This window comes from Gavia stellata, chromosome 3 (genome assembly GCF_030936135.1).
Source record: "Gavia stellata isolate bGavSte3 chromosome 3, bGavSte3.hap2, whole genome shotgun sequence".
NCBI lineage: Eukaryota > Metazoa > Chordata > Aves > Gaviiformes > Gaviidae > Gavia > Gavia stellata.
The window spans coordinates 21,771,838-21,790,660 of NC_082596.1; the positions used below are offsets into that span (position 1 = coordinate 21,771,838).

The 18,823-nt window shown below is 38.9% G+C and overlaps 1 protein-coding gene across 1 annotated transcript in view; it reads right to left on the reverse strand.

Moving 5' to 3' along the window:
- ZFPM2 (zinc finger protein, FOG family member 2) overlaps positions 1–18,823 on the reverse strand; it is a 319,145-nt gene that overhangs the window by 155,539 nt on the left and 144,783 nt on the right. Inside the window, exon 4 of the mRNA XM_059836148.1 lies at positions 6,615–6,733. Coding sequence (XP_059692131.1) covers positions 6,615–6,733 — 119 coding nt within the window. The remainder of the gene's footprint in view (positions 1–6,614; positions 6,734–18,823) is intronic.

Sequence of the window (18,823 nt, forward strand, 5' to 3'; positions counted from 1 at the left end):
CTTTTTCTGTCCTGGGCTCCTGACCTTGCCCTGTCGCTTCCGCCAGGCCATCCCCTTGCTCTGCTCTCAGCAGCTCCCTGGCAATGTGCCGCAGGGTACATTCCCACTTTGAGAAGGACCCTCCTGCTGAAATGAAGCTTGCTGAAATAGAACAGATAGTTTACTGAGTTTTCTCCAAGGGAAGCGAGTTAGTTTAATGACCGTGATTGGTAACGTCTACTACTTAATTACAATAGTATTAGGATAAAGTCTGCTTAATGGAGATGCTTATAGCAAGCACCAAGTAACTGAATTATTTTAAAAAACCTTTCAAAGTGACCAGTGGTAGTTTTAAACAAATGTTGAAGTTCTGCTGTTTTGATAAACAGGTGTCAAAATGAACCATGGGTATGCACGGTCTTAAAAAAGGGCTGTAGTCAAGGAAAGGCGGTTAAAAAACAAAAGCGAATTTATGTGAAAATCCTCTATTGACATAATACTACATTCTGGAAATCATTGATTCAGAAATAAAGAAATAAAAAGGAACAACGTAATTTCAATCCTGTCTTCCTGTGAGCATTTGTGTTGTTTTTTATTTTTAAACAAACCTTATCTGCATGTCCCTTAAACATTTAATATCTTAAAGTTAAGGCTATGGTAATGGCATGCAGTATTAATATCAGTGCACCAACAGCATTTAGACAAAGGTGCACTATCAGTGTGCTCTTTCTTTTCAGAGACCACGTTGCTCCATCACCTATTTGCGTTCTTGAAACTACTTCCGCAAGCCGGAGAAAACTGCTTTCAGCTTTTTTCAAAACAGGGTGTTTATTCAGATCATTAACATACCTTGCTATCATATCAGTAACGTTTTAAATTAAGTCTGTTGTGTAAATGTAAGTAAAGGAGCAATAATAACTAATTTTTTGGGGGAAAAAAAAAAGTGTTTAAACTACAATTATGCACAAAAGTTTAAAAAAAGTTCTTCTGTCATTGCACTCCCCTCAACTCCATGTCTACATAAATGGGAGAACGCTTTATAAAAGGTGAGGCAATGTGAGCTGATGTGTTCTCAAAGACCATTGTGGGTGGCCATGTGGATGGCCACATAATCTCAGCATATCTCCTTGTTTTTAATGCTTCAGTTTGTATGAAGTGGCCAGCCCTGACACTTGCACAGCGCATCAGCACATCGCCGTAAGTGTGACACAATTTGGCGTCCAGAAGCACTGTTACATTAACGTCTGCTCGTGTTTGGGACAGAAGGAAGTGTTTTTAAACTAGTTTTAAATATGAAGAGCCTGACAGTAACAGCAGTAAAAATGAGAAAGAAAGGCTTTTGTAGTCACTGGAGGTACTTAAAGGTATAAACCCAGCATAATAAAGTTTAGAACCGAGGTTCATTACCCAATACACTATTTTTGGTAATTAAATATAAAAATGGCTCTGTGCTAATAAGAGCCAAAATCCCCATTTGCAGGTAAATATCTATAGATAAAACCTGCCTTACCTATTTCCGTGTTTGAACAAGAGAACCAGAGACTACAGCCTGACTACGGACAGACTACGGACAGACTACGGACAGACTACTGGCTGTCTCAGTGGCTGTACAGCACCTTCAACCAAAGTGCCCAGCAAAGCCTCGCACTGCAACTCTGAAGATTAAAAGTTGCTGGCTATTACAGATAGGAGTTTTTTGACCCAAAGTGACCAGCCACAGATTAGCAAGTGACAAACTTAACTACATTTTGAACCTTGGCTCCTCAGCCCCTCCCACGCTACCCAGTCAAATGGTTTCATGAGAATATCTTCCAGAAGAAGTGTTGCTTTGGCGCTGAACCTCCCAGATCCCATTAAAAGGTCCCTGCTGTATCCCACTGCTCGCCTGCCACAACCCTGCACACTTTCCTCCCGCGGATTCCTTTCACAGCCACGTTGAATCCTCTTTTCCTTATCAGGCTGATACAGGCCTACCCCACGCACTCCTCCCTATGACAAGATGACGAGAACGGGGGGCAGGATCCAGCTGCTCATTGTTTTGCTTCGCAAAACCTTGCCATGGGCACAGATTAACACCAAAAACTAGATGGCAGCAGCCAAGGGCCTTTCAGAATGCCTCCGCATGACGACTGGAGTGATGGCGTGAGCTGCTGCTCAGTGTCTGTCATGGGCTACACAGTTCTGTGCGCCTGTTTCCAAGGGTGTCATTCCCACCGAGCTGTCCCCTCAAACAGGGAAAGTATTTACAGCTGGGAACAAGCAAGCAAACAGCTCTTTCTTAAATTGGCTGCTAGTGCCTTGAATTTAGAGCTGCTTACACACAGCAGCTACTCTTTCAGTGGTTTGTATGACCAGCCTAGACGGGTCTTCTGCTCTTCTCACCTGCGTGTTCACATTACACTTGACATTTGTGCAAATCCAGTTTCCTGTTAAAGACAGGAATCACAAGCTAAGAGTTTCACATGTAGAAATATATTACTGACTACTTGTAGGCACCCATGAACTACTGAATTTGCTGTGATGCAGCAAGGCCCAAAGTTGGAGCCTGCCTGGTAAAACTAGTGACTAAATCATGTCGCCTTCCTTGTAGAGCTGAGTTCTCACCAACTGTAGATAGAAAGCAGTATTGTACAAAACTCTTCATGTGTCTGTTTGTCAAAACAGCAAGATTATATTAAATCTCAAACAGAATCTGGAAACATGTGGGTGATCTCTTTCTACTGTACAACAAGAAAACAAGCTCTTATTTTAGAAGTAGACTTTCTAGGTGTGAAAAGATACTGCTGTGCATTTCATTTTCTTGGGACTATCAACTATTATGCAACAGATGATGGACAGTGGAAGAAGTGGAAGGAAATGGAAGGCAACAACCTCTATGCCCAATTGTGCAGACAGATACAAACTATGCATGCAGCTGAGAGCAGAAGAATTTTGCCAGTCTGGCAAAATTACAGGAACAGATCATTGAAAGTATCTAAATATAATAAAAGTATCTAAATAGATATCTATAAATACTTAATAATGATATAAGGAGTTCTTAAATTCATACTGAAATGGGAATTAAAAGCCTAGACAAGTTTTAAGGTCCAAGGCTCACTTTGCTGTTAAAACCAACATTCTTAAGCTTTCTGGTAGCTGCATGCAGATTGTTTCATCAACAGTAACAGTAATGCAATGGGGTACATTATTTCATAAGGGTTTTTGATCACTCTGTAATTCATGAGTGATGAAGGTTGGGAAGGTACCCAACCTTCCACTACTCTGAGATGTACATTGTTAATGAACTTCAAGACAGAAACTTGAAAGATCTAAAAAATATTTGACATCTGGCACAGTGACTCAATTAATTATCATGCTGAATTAATTAGCTTGTTCCATCTCCTGAGCCAACAGCAGTGAGACTGTATGCAGCAACACAGCACTGCTTGAAATAAGAAGCACTTCAACAGGATATTACATGTACAGGGTGTATACAGTGTAGAGTACAAGGTTAGCAAGCAAGATGTACCTGTTATAGCTAGGTAATGAATCCTGTGAGGCAGTGTCACATTGCTAGCACTAAACAGTAAAGTCAGGTAAGATACTTGTAGTCAGCCACCAACATATTTTCCAATAAAGAAACCAGCTGCAAAAATTGTGATATTTACTCATCTGAGGTTGCCTGAATTTTTCTTTCCTTTCCTCTCTACACCAGAAATTCACATTAAATCTCTTTTCCAAAAATTATTTGATATTTATAACAGTGCAATGTTTGAAGTTCTCATTCAGAAATGAACTAAACTTGCTGTCAGCTGTTGATGTGAAAGTTTGATTGAATTCTAGGGAGGTGAGGATTTACCCAAATGAGCTTTGCAAAACAGATATAAATACCTTAAGTAAACAAATGTAACTCCCCTTATGAACAACAGAGAGCATGTACACTAGTGAGAAAAGTAATCAAATGTGTCAAGCAAACAGCAAAATCATAAATAAACCAGAATCGTTTCAAAAAAAAATAAAATATAAAAGAAAAATATGCAGAAGCTGGCACTGGGTTTGTATTGCTTAAACAGTAAATTAAAGTTCTACCAAAAGGTTTACATTTCTTCACACACAATTTTAAAGTAACAAATGTAGGATTACAGGAAACATCTGATATTGGAGAAAAAGAAACAATACTTAGAATCACAGAATAATTCAGGTTGGAAGGGACCTCTGGAGGTCACCCAGTCCAAACTCCTGCTCAAAGCAGGGCAAACTTAAAAGTCAGATCCAATTCAAAGTTAACTCAGATGTCTCAAGATCGTATCCAGTTCAGGTTTGACTATCTCAAAGGATGGAGTTGGTCAGGGGACAAAACAATATTGCTGAGGAGTACCATTCTGTTTACAGGAACTTTTTCAGATTTCCAAATTTATTTATATTAGTAGGCAAAACAAAATTAAAATCTTTCAAGTGTTAGCAAAAATAGACTTTATGGTTTTAAATTTGACAAGAAACAAATCAGTATCTTTCCAGTTTAGTGAGAAGAAAGCCCTGAAGATTTTCATCCCAAATCTCTCTGAACTGGGTTGAGAAAGTTGTTCCATCCCATTATAATCACCAAACTAAAAAGTCAGCTCTGCTCACTGCTTAGTTGTAAGTTCATTAAAACCAAAATATCTTAGCTAAATGTCACAGCAGAAGTGGTATTTGCCCAAATTTACAAAGTAATACCAGATCTTAATATATGCCTGTGCTACCAAAAGAGAAGCAAGCTCCTGCTTGATGTCTCCTTCAGGAAAACAAAGAGGAAACAATACGATCAACAGCTGACATGTTGCAAATTCATCCTACGAATAACTGATAATGATAACTTTTGTAGAGAAGTATCAACCAACATAATCTCCCATACTCAAACATTACCTTCAAGTCTTACATACCTGAAGAAGTGGTACAAGTGGACAGGGCAATAGGGACAACACAAAGCTAGCATTTTTCCTAAGTTTATTGTGTGGACTGACTTTGAGCTACACCAGGACTAAGGTTTCTGTTGCATGAAAGTTGATTAAAGTAGTAATAGTGGAATCTTAGAAACTTATTTGAATTATAGGTAGTTGTCTCAAATGATATTTTATGAAAAACATTTTGAGAATGCTGATAGACCAAGAATCAGAGAGATGAAGAAATAAAAATGAAATTAAACAGATAGAGAAAATGGGGAGGGGTATTCAAATTGTCCAGTTTCCCCTTTCTAACAATAAGACACTTTGAGTGTCCAGTACTTTTGAAAATCCATCCTTTATTCAGGTGCCTGAATGGGAAATCTGATCTGGGTTGGGAATACTGAATTCTAAGAAACTTAGGCAAAGTTTCCATGCTGCTTTCTGTAACATCTTGTTAGCACATTTTGATTAATAAATTATGCTAAAGAGTCTACAAAATATCAAGATCTTAAATGGCTACTACGTACTCAAAACAGAGTAACACTTCACTACAATTTTAATATGCATATTTACAGAAAGTAACACACATACTATCCAGCAAGCCCTTAGAAAGAGAACTCCAATATATAGGCAGAGGTTCTCCAGGGAGAAGTTAAAGACTATCAGTTTCTTCCTTTTGTCGCATGTCCACATAACCCATCTCTCACACTCTCCAGATGGTACTTCAGCAACTCGGCACTCCTCACTCTCTTCAGGTCCTCCAAGGGCAGGACAATACTCCCAACACTGGGAAGCTCAGCTTCTCAATTTACAACATAGCCATATATACCCCAAATGTATGTAATATACTTCTGTGAAACAGTTCCACGGGTCTTTATGCTAATACATTCATGCAAAGTCTGTAATAGCAAACAGTGATCCAGCTGAAGATAATGATTCTTCAGAAGTATCCCACAGGGCAATGCATGTTCCAACATTGTCTAAACCCTTCTTCTAGAGATATTTGTTGCTTTTGTTTCAATACAGGGTCACCTTTACAGATATGCTCAGAAAATTGATCTGAACTCTATACAAATAATATTGAAGCTCAGACTTAAAACCAATACAAACAAAAACGAAATTAAGACCTAGGAATGACATGATTTTCAGTGCACTGAACTGAGACCAGCAAAGCATTACTTTTAAGTAATATGGTCCACATACTTTCTGCAATCAGAATAAAAACCAAGGCTAATTAGGAATATATTATATGACAGGTGCCTTTTGATATCTTGCAAAATAATTTTAATCTGATGGAAGATCTTGTTATGTTCAGTATCATTAACATTCAGGCAAATCTAATGAATTTTATCCTAAAATAATGTAGCTATTTATTTTCTATACCATCCATTAATATAAATTAAGTATTCAGCAATTAATGCTATGAAAAAATTAAATAGCCACTAAAAAAGTCAGATACTACTACTGAAATGCAACAGCTTGGTTCAGCAAACAAGGAAGTGACATTTCCCTTCTGTAAAATAACAAGTTAAATACTATTAACCTGTGCTCCAAATATCTTTACGTGGACGGTTGCCATAGATGAACTAATGGGAAAAGAGCCAAATACCACTGTCCATGAAAGCTAACAATGCCTGTTTTCAAACGCTCCGGCTGAGTAGTAATTCAGGCTATTCCCTAAAGAATGACACACAATGTAACGAAGCGAAGCGCCTCGGAGCATCTACATACCAAGGTGTTATTATTCAGATCCATCTTCCCAGCAAAAGGCCCCCATGTTGTTCCAACCGGAAGCTGCTGCCGGCTCTGAATCTTGCGCTCCCCGTCTTTCTGGACCACCTCCAACTCTCCTGCAAACAAAGGAAACAAGCAGTGTTGAGAGTACTTTCACTTGTGCCTTGACAACATCCACCTCTGCCTTTGTGTCGGCTTTATACGCACAATGTTCTGAGGACCCATATAATGAGAATTAATTATGCTTGTCTGAAAAACAACTGATCTTGTCATCCTGCAAAAGAAAAACAAACCTTCTCCCTTTATAATTATATTCAAATTTGGCTTAGAAAGTCCCGTTCCTTTCTTGCATCTTTTCACATGCGTTAGAGTTTGAAGGCATTTTTATTTAGAACAGCAGTTTCACAAAAGTTCTTAAGAAATGCTCAGGAGGGGGGAGATGACAGCTGAAAGGAGAGAGTGCAAGAGCAGCCACACCTGATGCGTTAAACTCCTTGATGCAGTTTGCTGTCACAAGACCACATTCTGAAGCATCCAGCTACTAAAAATTTGAGACATACTTTATAGCAATATAAATCCAAAACAACTCTACTAATTTTGAAGAAACTACTAAAAACATCTAACTACAATAAAAAGTACAAGGATTTTAAACTGAGTTTAAGGTTGAGGTTTTACAGGCAGTAACATTTCAAAATCAGACCCAAAATAATTCACATTGTTAGCTTAAGGTTTTAACACAAAATATGTAAAAGCAAGTCGGTGGAGGGTATAGTGCATTTTTCAAAGGAAATTTTATTTTTGAAAGTAAGGACTTTAAAATTACCCCTTAAAAGGGAAATTGCTGCTTTAGCTCACTTTAACTTTTCTTGGTTTTCCAGTGAAAAGAGAAAGAATAATACATAATTGATCATTACTGTAGAAGGAAAAATAAAATTCAGTCACCACCTTTCTCCCCAGTATTTTTTTATTTCATTTCAGAATAAAGAAAATACTCTGCACAGCTCTTCTTTGAGAGCAGTCTCTTCAATAAGCCTATTTTTCTATGAACAAATGTTTCAGTCAAAAATGTAGTAACAGTTGCACTTAGATACACAATTTCTAACATTCTTTTCTAAAGCAATTCAGATAAATACTGGTTTCAAATTTTTAGGAGGATAAAATGGAACAAGAGGAGACTCGTCTGTGCTTTTCTTATGAGACGTTTAACTGTATTTTTACATGCTGTTGCACTTCCAAGCTTTGGCCTTCCTGAAGCCTGCTGGTCCCACGAGCAGCAGAGCTCACCCCAACCTCGCTGCAGCCATGATTTCTCCCGACCCATTTTCCCTGCCTGCTGAAGCCCCTTCCTCCCTTTCCATACCAACCAGATGCAGCAGTAATTCCTGCCTTTTGCATCAGCACGTCCCTTCTCAACAACTCTACCCCAAATCAGGACACTGCTTTTCCACAAACAGGGTAAAGTCCAACTGTGCAAGAAGTCAACTCGTCCCAGATTTAGAATTGGCAGTTGTTGTGAAATGAACCTTGGGCCGGAGGAAGTGAGTAACTCCTCCTGGCTTGCAGGCAGTCTCCACAGACTTCCCCGAGCTAACCATTCCCATGGATGCCTGGATTTATGTTACAGCTAGGCTGCAAAGTTTTTCCTTGCCCACAGGGGTTAATCTCTACCGTTTTCCAAAGAGAAGACTTGGCTCCAGCTTCCATTTTCAAGCACAGAAATCTAAATTTCACCTCTGAGTGTTGCAGATTACAAAACTACTCTACGTAAAATTGTGCATCAGATCCTTCCTGCAAACTGGAACAAATCTAGGAAATAGAGCTGTATCAGTTTACAGAAGCTTCTATGTATGCAGTAAGTCCTCATCGTGACAGTGCTATGACATTTTAAAAGGCAGTATGTGAGCAGGAAACCTTATGGATTAATTATATCTAATTTACACATGTGATATATATGCATCCAAACAGAAAAAAAAAAAATGCATTTTTTCCTTCTCACAGTCACATTGTTACAAATTGTATTAACCGTAAAAAATCTCTTTATATGTTAATTATGGAAGAGAGAAATCTTTCTGGTATTGTAAGGTAACATGTTGATCACTTAAGCATACTGCAGCATTTTCGCTCTACATAGAGGTGAAAACTGTAGCTTTTGCCTGCTTTTACACACTAAAAAACAGCCATGTCTATGGACATGTCACATTTAACTGATACCAGAGGAATCATGAGAATCTTTGAAAACCCTTTTAAAAAATAATTCAGCCTCCCTTTCTGCCACTGACATTTTTCATTTGAAAAGGGTTCAGACACAGTCAAACAGTGACTCCTTATCTGTACCTGTGGATTTACAAGCAGGCCTGTCTTTTAACGGATTAAGAACGACGAACTTAGGGCAGATCATCCAGTGATATCCAAAAACCTACCTAAGTTTTAAGGTACACATCATTACACTTTGTATTTTAAATAAAATTAATAACATGAATCTTATCCTGGTAAGCAGTTCAGGTTTGAAGCAAACAAAAAACCCAAGCAATTATTTTCCAAAACTGTGGTTTTTTCCTCCAGTTGATAATTAAGTAAGTTAATACAGATTCTTTCTCTCTTTCATTCTCTCATTACAGTCCCAAGTTGTAGTCTGGGCAATACATTCCAATATGTATGAATACACTGAAATGTACTACAGATGGGGTAACATCATGCTGAATTGTACTGAAGCTGCTGTATTCTCCCGTCCACTCAGAACACCGTAAGAGAGTAGCAGACTGCAGACAGGGTGACAAAACATTTTGCTGCACAACCTTCCTGTTTCCCTTGACCATGTATCTCCAAAAAAGATACATTTCTCTCTGGTCAACATGACCAGCAGCCATTTTAATGCTATGGGTGAATGTTAAGTGATTGGAAGGATAACCTGCTCGTACATTTTGGCAAACACAGACGTTTTGGCTATGCTTGTACAAGGTGCAGCACGTTACAATTTGATCCTCAGCAAAGATACTTTTTTTCACTGAAAATCTTTGTATGTTTAGGGGAAAAAATTAACACTAAGGCAGCTGTAAGCTAAAAAAACAGTGCACATCAGGGTCTACAAGCATCTGCTAAGATTATTTTTTTTTTCCTACCAGAGCCTGCATCTTCTGTAAAATCCCTGTATAGGTTCCTTTGTCTGCCCTAAGCAGGAAGATCAGGGGCTGGTACGAGGGTTTGTAGAAGATTACAAATATCACTATTAAAAATCCTGTCCTGAATTCCCCTGACCCTGGAGTAAGGAGCCTGCAACTTTCCTGCATTCATTTACAACATTTTGCTCCTCTGAAATTTCCTATTTGGTGAATGGTACCGAAACTGCAGCAACAGACAGGCCCCGTCTCATGCTAATGAGAATGGCCCATCCCGTGCTCACTGCCGGCTTCCCACAAGGACGCTGGTTTAAGCGGTGTCATACCTGTGGCCCCGAGCAACGTGTGACCTCAAGGGAGTTTGCTAGAAAAAGAGAACCTTACCCTGTGACTCTTAATTAAAAGAATTTGAAAAATCTGTCAGCAAGACAAGATTTTCCCCTTCAGCCTCAGAAGAAGCTCAGATGTAAGTCAGAAGTGCTCTCTGCCACTACTGTCCCCTGCACAACTGCTCAGCATCTTCACAGATTACATCAGGAAAAGGAAGAGGAGCGGAGATTTTATTGCCCTATCACCACTTGCAGTAAGAAGTGTAAAGACTCAGCTGGTACTGACTCTTCACAGGTGCCTGTCCATGGAGATCCCAACGAGTGGGGAGAAAAGGAAAGAAAAGATGAAAACTGCTGCAGCTTCCTTTAATCTGCGCTCCAGCCCAAAGGAAGCAGAAAATTCTGTGCCAAACACTGTTAGGAGTTTCTAGAGATCAGCAATTGCAACAGACCAACTCAGTACTGAACACTGAATATAACATTCCTTCACGAAACAGCAAATTATAATATACAGAATTCATACACACCTCTGGGATTCATCATTCCTATGGCAAAGTCGAGAAGCAGTTGTACTTTGCTGTTTTCATCCCAGACTTGTCAACCGTCTGATTGAAAAGGACAGCAAGAAGCACAAAAGAAGCAGCACTAAGAAATACAAGTAGAGAGGAAGTGATGCTCTGCTTTTAGTTTTTGCGAGTTAGGTAAAAAAGAATTACTTAAGAGACATTCCATTTAGTGATATTTACTTTCCTTTTCCTTGCTACAGAGCAAGTATTTTTTTTTTCAGCTTGTTCTTCAGCAACACACTTACTTCCAGCTTGCTGAGTAAGTTTATACAAAGTATTTGAGACACATAGTACGGGCTAATCAATTTTGGTAAAAGATAACGCTGTTAGTGCTGTGGGCTGTTTCTCTTATCTTGTTGATGTAGCATACTTTTAAAGTCTGTGATTACTCAAAGACTTATGATAGCTGCACTGTAAAAGAAGCCCCAAGTCATGACTCACTAGTACAGCTACAAAACATCCCATGGCTTTTAAGATATTAGGCCACCTTGGTGGATACAAAACCAGAATGAAAGGACTCAATTTAGGATTCTTTTCTTACGTATGCATATTGTTTTAGGAATGCCACATAGAGCTTGTATAAAACAGAAGGTAGAGAGGTCAGTTTAGCTTTGTCTTCTTTTACAGCAAAATCAGAATAAGTTTTAAAACTCCACAAAACATGTAGTGTACACAGGAACCCAACAACAGATTTTGGCCCTTAATAGGATTTGACCACAGTTTGAATACCACAAGAAATCAACTATCAATAGTATTTCTGAAAAAAATAATACTGCCTTTCATTCCATTCTGGAATAAGAAACAAAGGAGAGTATATCTGAAGGTGAATGAAGAACAGTATTTTGGGGGAGAAAAAGAAAAGTGAACTACTTTGTTCAGAAGTAAGTGTATCCAAATATATCAATGTTTAACATTTCTAAGAAAGTCACTGATAGATTTGGCAGTAGGGTTTTTTTTTTTTTATCGGGAATAGCTTTCTAAGTGGAGTCAGTTAAAAATGAGTAAGATCTTCTTCTGCTATAATTAGAGACTGGTTATTTGACATCATGGGGCTCTACCAATTTCCACTAGCAAATGGCTCCTTCTTTGCATATTTCCAGTGCACAGCCACCTGGCTCTCTAATGAATATTTTTTCATGGCAGAGAAATCATCTATGTTGCAATTTCAAACAAGGACTGCTCTGAAGTCAGAGTGAGCAAGTTAAAAACACGCTCAGAAGTTCTTAAGCACTGCCCAGCCCAGAGCCCAAGATCTGCCTGCTGTCCTGTATGCACAGGAAGAATCTGCAGTTAATATTTGACTGGTGATTACCTCCATTATAACAAACTAATATGTGTATGTTTTCACACAGCAGTTCACTGATAGCGGAGAACTATCCCATTTCCACTTCTGTGATTCTTAACAAGGTAGCTCCAATATTAAATGCTCATACACTTGCTTGGCAGACATAAACTGCATTACTGAGATACCTTCTCTAAATTCTCCTCCCTCAATTTTCAAGTCTCTGAGACATAACACACACTAAACTACAGTTTTGAACATAAACTTGAAATACGACATTCTCTATTCAAGTACTCCAGTCAAACCCTGATAAATCAGGCTGGCCATGCAGTGATCTTATCCTTTCTGACTCTTTAATAAATCGAACCTTGTAAGTTCACGCTGTTGGAAGTTGTCACTAAATGAAATTGTGACCTTATCCGATGCGTGAACTTATCCTGCTGACAACTACATTTATTGTGCGGATAAGAATGGGGGGAAAAAAAAAAGACTTTTGATAATTGTGATCTTAGCCATATGCAACTCTAACAGATGGGATCTTTTTGATGTTCCATTAATGATTTGCCTATGATGAGCCCCTACTCAGGGAAAAAAAATAAATGTTCTTCATAGGTAAGTGGTAGGGGGACGGGTAAGCAGTATGAAAGTGCACAAAGAGGTACTGGCTGACAGCAGTGAATCAGAAGCTATTAGCCTAACACAAAGAGCTTTGAATTAGCTTGTAATTGCACTGGAAAAGATAACATAATGGAGGTAGCAAAACAGAAACATTCCCTTTCCACAGGACTCATTCAATAGCCCCAAAACTCTAAAACAAGTAACTGAGAGTATGAAGCACTAACCCAAAATATGCTAAGCCATGGCACTTCATGATGAATGAATGAATACTGCATCCCCTTCCAGCACCAACTGGATGGTTACCACTCCTGTTGTGCAAGAACATTGGGTAACAGGCAATTCGCACAGCTATGTTATGAAAATGATCAACTATCTCACATTACCTTGTCTGTTTGTTAGGGATTTCATACACTGTGTTACCTAATTCTCACATCTCTCCACAACGGGTAGCACTGTACCTGTTCTGCAGTGCGCTGACTCTGGAATGATGAGATCTTGGGGGTGTCAGGGTACAATCTGTTTTGCAGCAGTGCAAGTCTGCTGTGGGATACAAGAACTGTAACTATCTTACTAGAAAGACACACATAGACATGAGACAAGTTCACACTAGAGTCCAAACAGTAATGGACTAAACTACAATCAATCTTCAAAAGAAATTTTACAATTTGCTTTGCAATGAAAATTGCATTCACGGGGGTCTTTGCAAAAGCAGAGGTTATTTAGGTTGTCCAGAATAAAAGGCAAAATTTAATTTTGCTGCCCCAAAGATGAGTAAGTACAGCCAGGCCACTCTTAGGATGAGAAGGATGGAAGGAGGAACAGACTTGGGACTGAAAGCTGAGAAAACAGCTCTGTGGAGTCACCCTGGAGGAAACACTGCTATTCTGCTGCCACTGAGGGGGTGGAGGGTTTCTGAATGGAGCAGCCTTTTTCTTTTCTCTGAAGTCGCTGCCATCCCCCAGCAACTCTGCCCCCTTAACCCTGATCCTCCCTGGTCTAATCCCCCTTAAGGAGTAGGGTCGACCAGACCTCTTAGTACAATGGCCATGAGGGAGGCAGACGCAAGGATAACCCACAGATACTTATTGCTCTAACCTACTGCTCTCCTTTGCTTATGCTTAGAAGCAGGTCTACATAGGAAACACAAGGCAGGAGAAGCTGCCACATGCCACTTCATTCCTAAACAAGCTGCCTAAGGTTGCCCCATCTTGCCAATGTTATCACAGGGCAGCTGTGCACTCTAGGTAAGGATGCCAAATAAAAAGACTTCTCCATTTTCTGTAAAAAAACGTTGTGGCTCCCTACCTTTCTTTAGAGCCCTGAAAGTCAGAAGCAGAGTTTCTTTATCTCTCCTACCTGCTGCTAGTACTGCAAATGGCAGAGAGTGCAGGTGCTATCCTTATCTCCAGCAGCGCTGTCCTACAATGGACAATAAAGGGAAGAAAAAAATATTCTGAAAGTGAGAATAAGGAAAGACTAGGCAAAGATTTTCAGAAAAAAAGACCACAGAAGGAGGGGGGAAAAATAAATTTAAAAAAGAAGGCAAGAGAGAGGGACTCTAGGGAAGGAACCATTTGAAGACCCAAATTGGGTCTGATCAGGATACAAAGACACAGGCTGGAAAAATGGGAACAGAAGATACTAAAGAACAAGAGGGATGCAGAAACCTTGCCAGAGCGAGAGAAGACATACACATTTCCAAGCCTGAAATGTAAGGACAGAAGTGCATGAATTCACATTTTGAAACAGAATGCAAACACTATTATCCTTTTTTAGCCAAGACGTGTGTCATTACAGTGCTTAATTCATAAGCTAAAACACTAAAGTATACTTATTCTAATACCTCATTGCTCAGCTGAACCCTGGCTAAACTGAACACTTGAAGCGTGTCTACAATGTACCCAGTGATGTGATTCCACCTGACATCTGATCAAACCCATTCTCTACCTCCAAGCAGCCAGATCATCATGTAGGCTATAAAACTTTTCTGAGAAAAAGTTTCATTAATGGTTATTTAGTTTACACTAGGCTCCAGCTATGACCACAACCCTGACAGAGTACTCCAGCCTGTTTGATGTGACTTTAGGTATAGGTACAAAAGCTCCTCCAGATTCCCAACTGCAATGCAGAGCTAACTTCAGTGATGTGAATGTGCACTATGTCTTGCAACACAGGCAGAGTTTTCAGAGACCATCGTTTCAAAAGAAGCATATGCACTGGCACTTCAAAAAACTCAAAGTTGTGCTCTATTTGTAAAGTCTTCATTTGCTTATATAAAATGAATACAAAGGAAACAATTTTACATTCCTATAGTGCCTCACACTCCTGTAATCTACAGAACTTAGTAGGAACACAAGATCCCATCCCAGGTTAAAAAAGCATAGACCTACAGTGGTGAACACATCTATATCAATTTGAAATGACAATGCAACTTCTAAATTTGGGGGGGGCTGGGAGGGAGGGAAATTAATTAAATAAATTTTAAATAGCATATAAACTGAGTAACTACTAAAGATTCAGCTCATGGAAAACTACATAATAATTGTCCATCAAGTTTACCATCAAAACAATTTTTAAGGTTTAAGCTGAACTATTACAAAAAGTACTGGTTTTTCTTGGAACAGCAAGGAAGGAGTACATAATGAACACTGCTGCTAGAGTTTGATCAGCTTTTTAGTAGAACACACTTATACAGATGTATACAATTTTCCTTTATTTGGACTGCTTTGCTGAACTCACAGAAACCTGCTGAAAGAAAAAAAATGAAAGAGACAGAAGTAGAAAGAAAAAGGTATTTACTCAAGGTATGCTAAGAAATGCCAAAGATTTGTTCACTTGCTTCCAAGTCAAGTTCCATATAATATGAGAAACACTCTGTTCGTATCAGCATCTAGTCTACAGACAGAGGCAAAATAAATCCAGCCATCATGGCAAAATCCTGATCCTGCAATGACATTAGAAGAAACTATCTCTAGTTTTCACTCTACTCACTACAAGAGCAATTTACACCTCTGTTTTCAAAGCCTAAATCTCATACAAGAAGAAAAAAAAAATATTATTTTTGTCTTTCTCAATAGTTTTCCACCTTCACATTTGGATGCACAGTTCAAGAGATTTGTCACTCCCTGTATGTGTTGAGATAAAAATGGAGTAGAAATATTTGCAAAAATACAGAAAATATCCCAAAAGGCAACCAGTGCAGCTGAAAAGCCCTCCCTGCACTTTTTTGTGAAAGGAAAACTGTAAACTCCATTCTCACATGGACACTCCATACTGGCAAAAATGATTCCCAATTATATTATAACACTGTGCAGACCCAGTGGTCTCAGTAGGTGCTTTATCCCAGCTACATGTAGCTTGCACAGCTTTGCTCCCTCTCTCTCCATCACAAATACACATGATACAGAAATGCCAGACTTGGCAAGAGCAGGCTGATGATATTACTGAAGAGGGTTTTCTTGATAAGATCATCATCTGTTTCTGGGCTCTTGGGTATGCTCCTTTCCTCAGCAGAGGAACAGTCGCCCCTGATAAATGTCTCTTTGTGTGCAGATTCTCCCCCGATATATGCGAAGACATTTCGTCCTGAGTCTGTCTGTTGCTTCATATAGCTCAAATACAGTTAGAGGTATATGGAGCATTGCATGTAAAGCAATAGAAAGTGGACACAACTGAAAATACAGCTTACGTAACTCAGACTCAAGCCTTTTCTAAGATAGATGCTATTCTGCGGGGAGAAAATTAAACACTTCCCCATCACCTACACCAATCTTTCCCTAGGACTTTTTGGAAACCTTTTAGCTGAAAGATGCTAACATTTTCTTTTTGACAACATTATTTGCATAAATATATATGATATTTAAATAAAATAATTAATAGACATTTGTATGTTTACCCAATAGTCTTGGATTTCTTTTTTACTTGGAAAAAGGGAAAAATATCAAGGTAGCCTGTGTTGTTAGTGAATGCAGAAAGCTACTAAAGTTAACTTAATATGAAGACTGCTGTATTAATATTGATGTCATGAAATGTATTAAATGAACAAAAATGTTTTGGAAAGTATTCTTTTTAACTCTAAAAGCAAGAGCAGTGAGATCATCTGTGACTGTATCTGCGGTGTATTCTCAGTTTACAGTACTTATGCTTAGAGATAGAAGGATCTATTTTCATCTCTCATTTGTGTAACAGCAGATGAAGTTATTTGCTTTCTATCAGATATGCATGCTCACAGCTATGAAACCACTGCTTAGATGCTTATTTCCAGCTCAGAGTATGTGAGTCAAACTGCCCCAATGTCTTGCAAAAGAAGCGGATGCTTTAACATAATTTCCCTATTTCCTTTAAAAGTTCGCAAGAAATTTCTGAAAGAAGGAGAATACCAAGAAAAAGACAAAAATCTCAACAAAGACTCAAATTTATCAGTATTTAATGTGCCCATCCAAAAGATCTAGTTACTACTGAGATTAAGAAGGCGAGAGGGGGACTGGGACAAAGGGAGATTGAATGCCATGCTCCACTGCATGCATGCAATATATAGTTCCATCCATTATAATTATAATTTATATGAAAAGTAGCATTATTATAAATAGAGACAAATGTAGTATAACTATAATGTACAATATCAAGATTCAAATTAATCATTTCTTTGCACTTGCTGGGGATGGCCATGCATAACAGACACATGGCTCTGCACTGCTCCAGCACTCATGAGTTATGTGCTTACCTACATCTTCTATGATCAAGTACCAGCAATGACCAACACAGCTTTTTAACACTGTTACCAGACAGGAATTGACTGCTGGTTTTGGACATGGACCAGAGTACCCTCACTCACTCCTTCAGTGCCTCAGTCTGGACTATCACACTGCTTTCACATGCAGCTATATCTTAGCGTAGCCAAGACTTAGAAGCCGATATAGAGTGATGCCCATTTATAAGTAACTTTGAGTGAAATAAACCCTTGAACAGAGATCGAGTGCAAGTCCTGTGCACTACCTAAATCCTACCCTGGGGCTTACATAAGACTTAAGTAGAATATTGGCCTTGTGGCAGTTCTGTACAGGAATGATCTTGACCTTCATATGAGTTAAGTCCCAGGGGCATCATGTGTGTAAAGCATATCCCAAATTGTTTTGCCTTACCACCTTTCCCTTTACGAGCACAGGCTTTGAACACCCCATTACTGCTTGGACAGATGCAGCGACTGGGGAGCCCAAGGAAGAGCCACGGCTGGCACATGGGGCCTGTTCTGCAGCAGGAGGATGTAGACAGTCTTTCTCCTGGAGAATGATCTCCCGAGACTGACCTCTTCACAGCCTAGACTTTACCTCTGTAAACAATGACTGAGAACGAGTCCACATCCTCTACAGCCTTAATGGAAATTTCAGCCTAAATAAGAAGCTCAGGGTCTCAGAGTGAGTCAGTGCTGGCAACAGGAGCCCTAACTTTCTCTAAAAGTTGCAATCACTGCTTCTGAAAACTTCACACAATACGTACAAGAAACTTGTTATTTTGAAGAAGTAGTAAAGCATTTCCAGCAAGGCCATTAAACAGGCAGTGTCAACAGAGATCAAACAAATTATAACTCAGAATATATCTAGGCTACAGAATTATTTTGTCTTTGAAGCATTAAAACTGCCCCCATACTATGATGTTTAAAAAAAACCTAATGTCAATTTATAACAGCTTCTTATTATCCTGCAATGGTGATATACACTGTAAGAATATAAGAAGTATAACCTGTTATTAAGTATATAGAGTTAAAACAGTTAAGTACATAGGAAACAATCATATTGAAAAGGCTGCAGGCTGACATCTTCACTCTCCTGCTAATAAAATCAGCAGTTTACAAAATTAAATACAATAGCCTAAAAATATCTGCTCCTTCTCTTGCTCCCCAATAAAAAAAAAATCACATGCATCAATGCAAAGAGAAAATTTCTATTTTAGCCTTGACTATTATTTTGATGTACATAGATACTTTTCAACTTAACAATTCCTTCCTTTCTGATAGGCACAGACAATTTGCTGAGCAAGGAGTCTTAGAGAAGGGCAGTTTTATTCTACCAGGTTTTTTCCCCATATGTTTCCATCTCAGTTAACCAAGTACATTACCACGATACATTAACGCATTGACTTAAAAGGATTAAAAAATCTAGACAAACAATTCCTACTTTTACATATCCAGTGATGTAGTTAGCGGTATCAAAATCAAGTCTTGCAACATTAGTAAAAGCTTGAACCTCCATGCAGCCCCCTTGAGCCTTGGACCACTCTTTGCAGATTCCAGGACCTC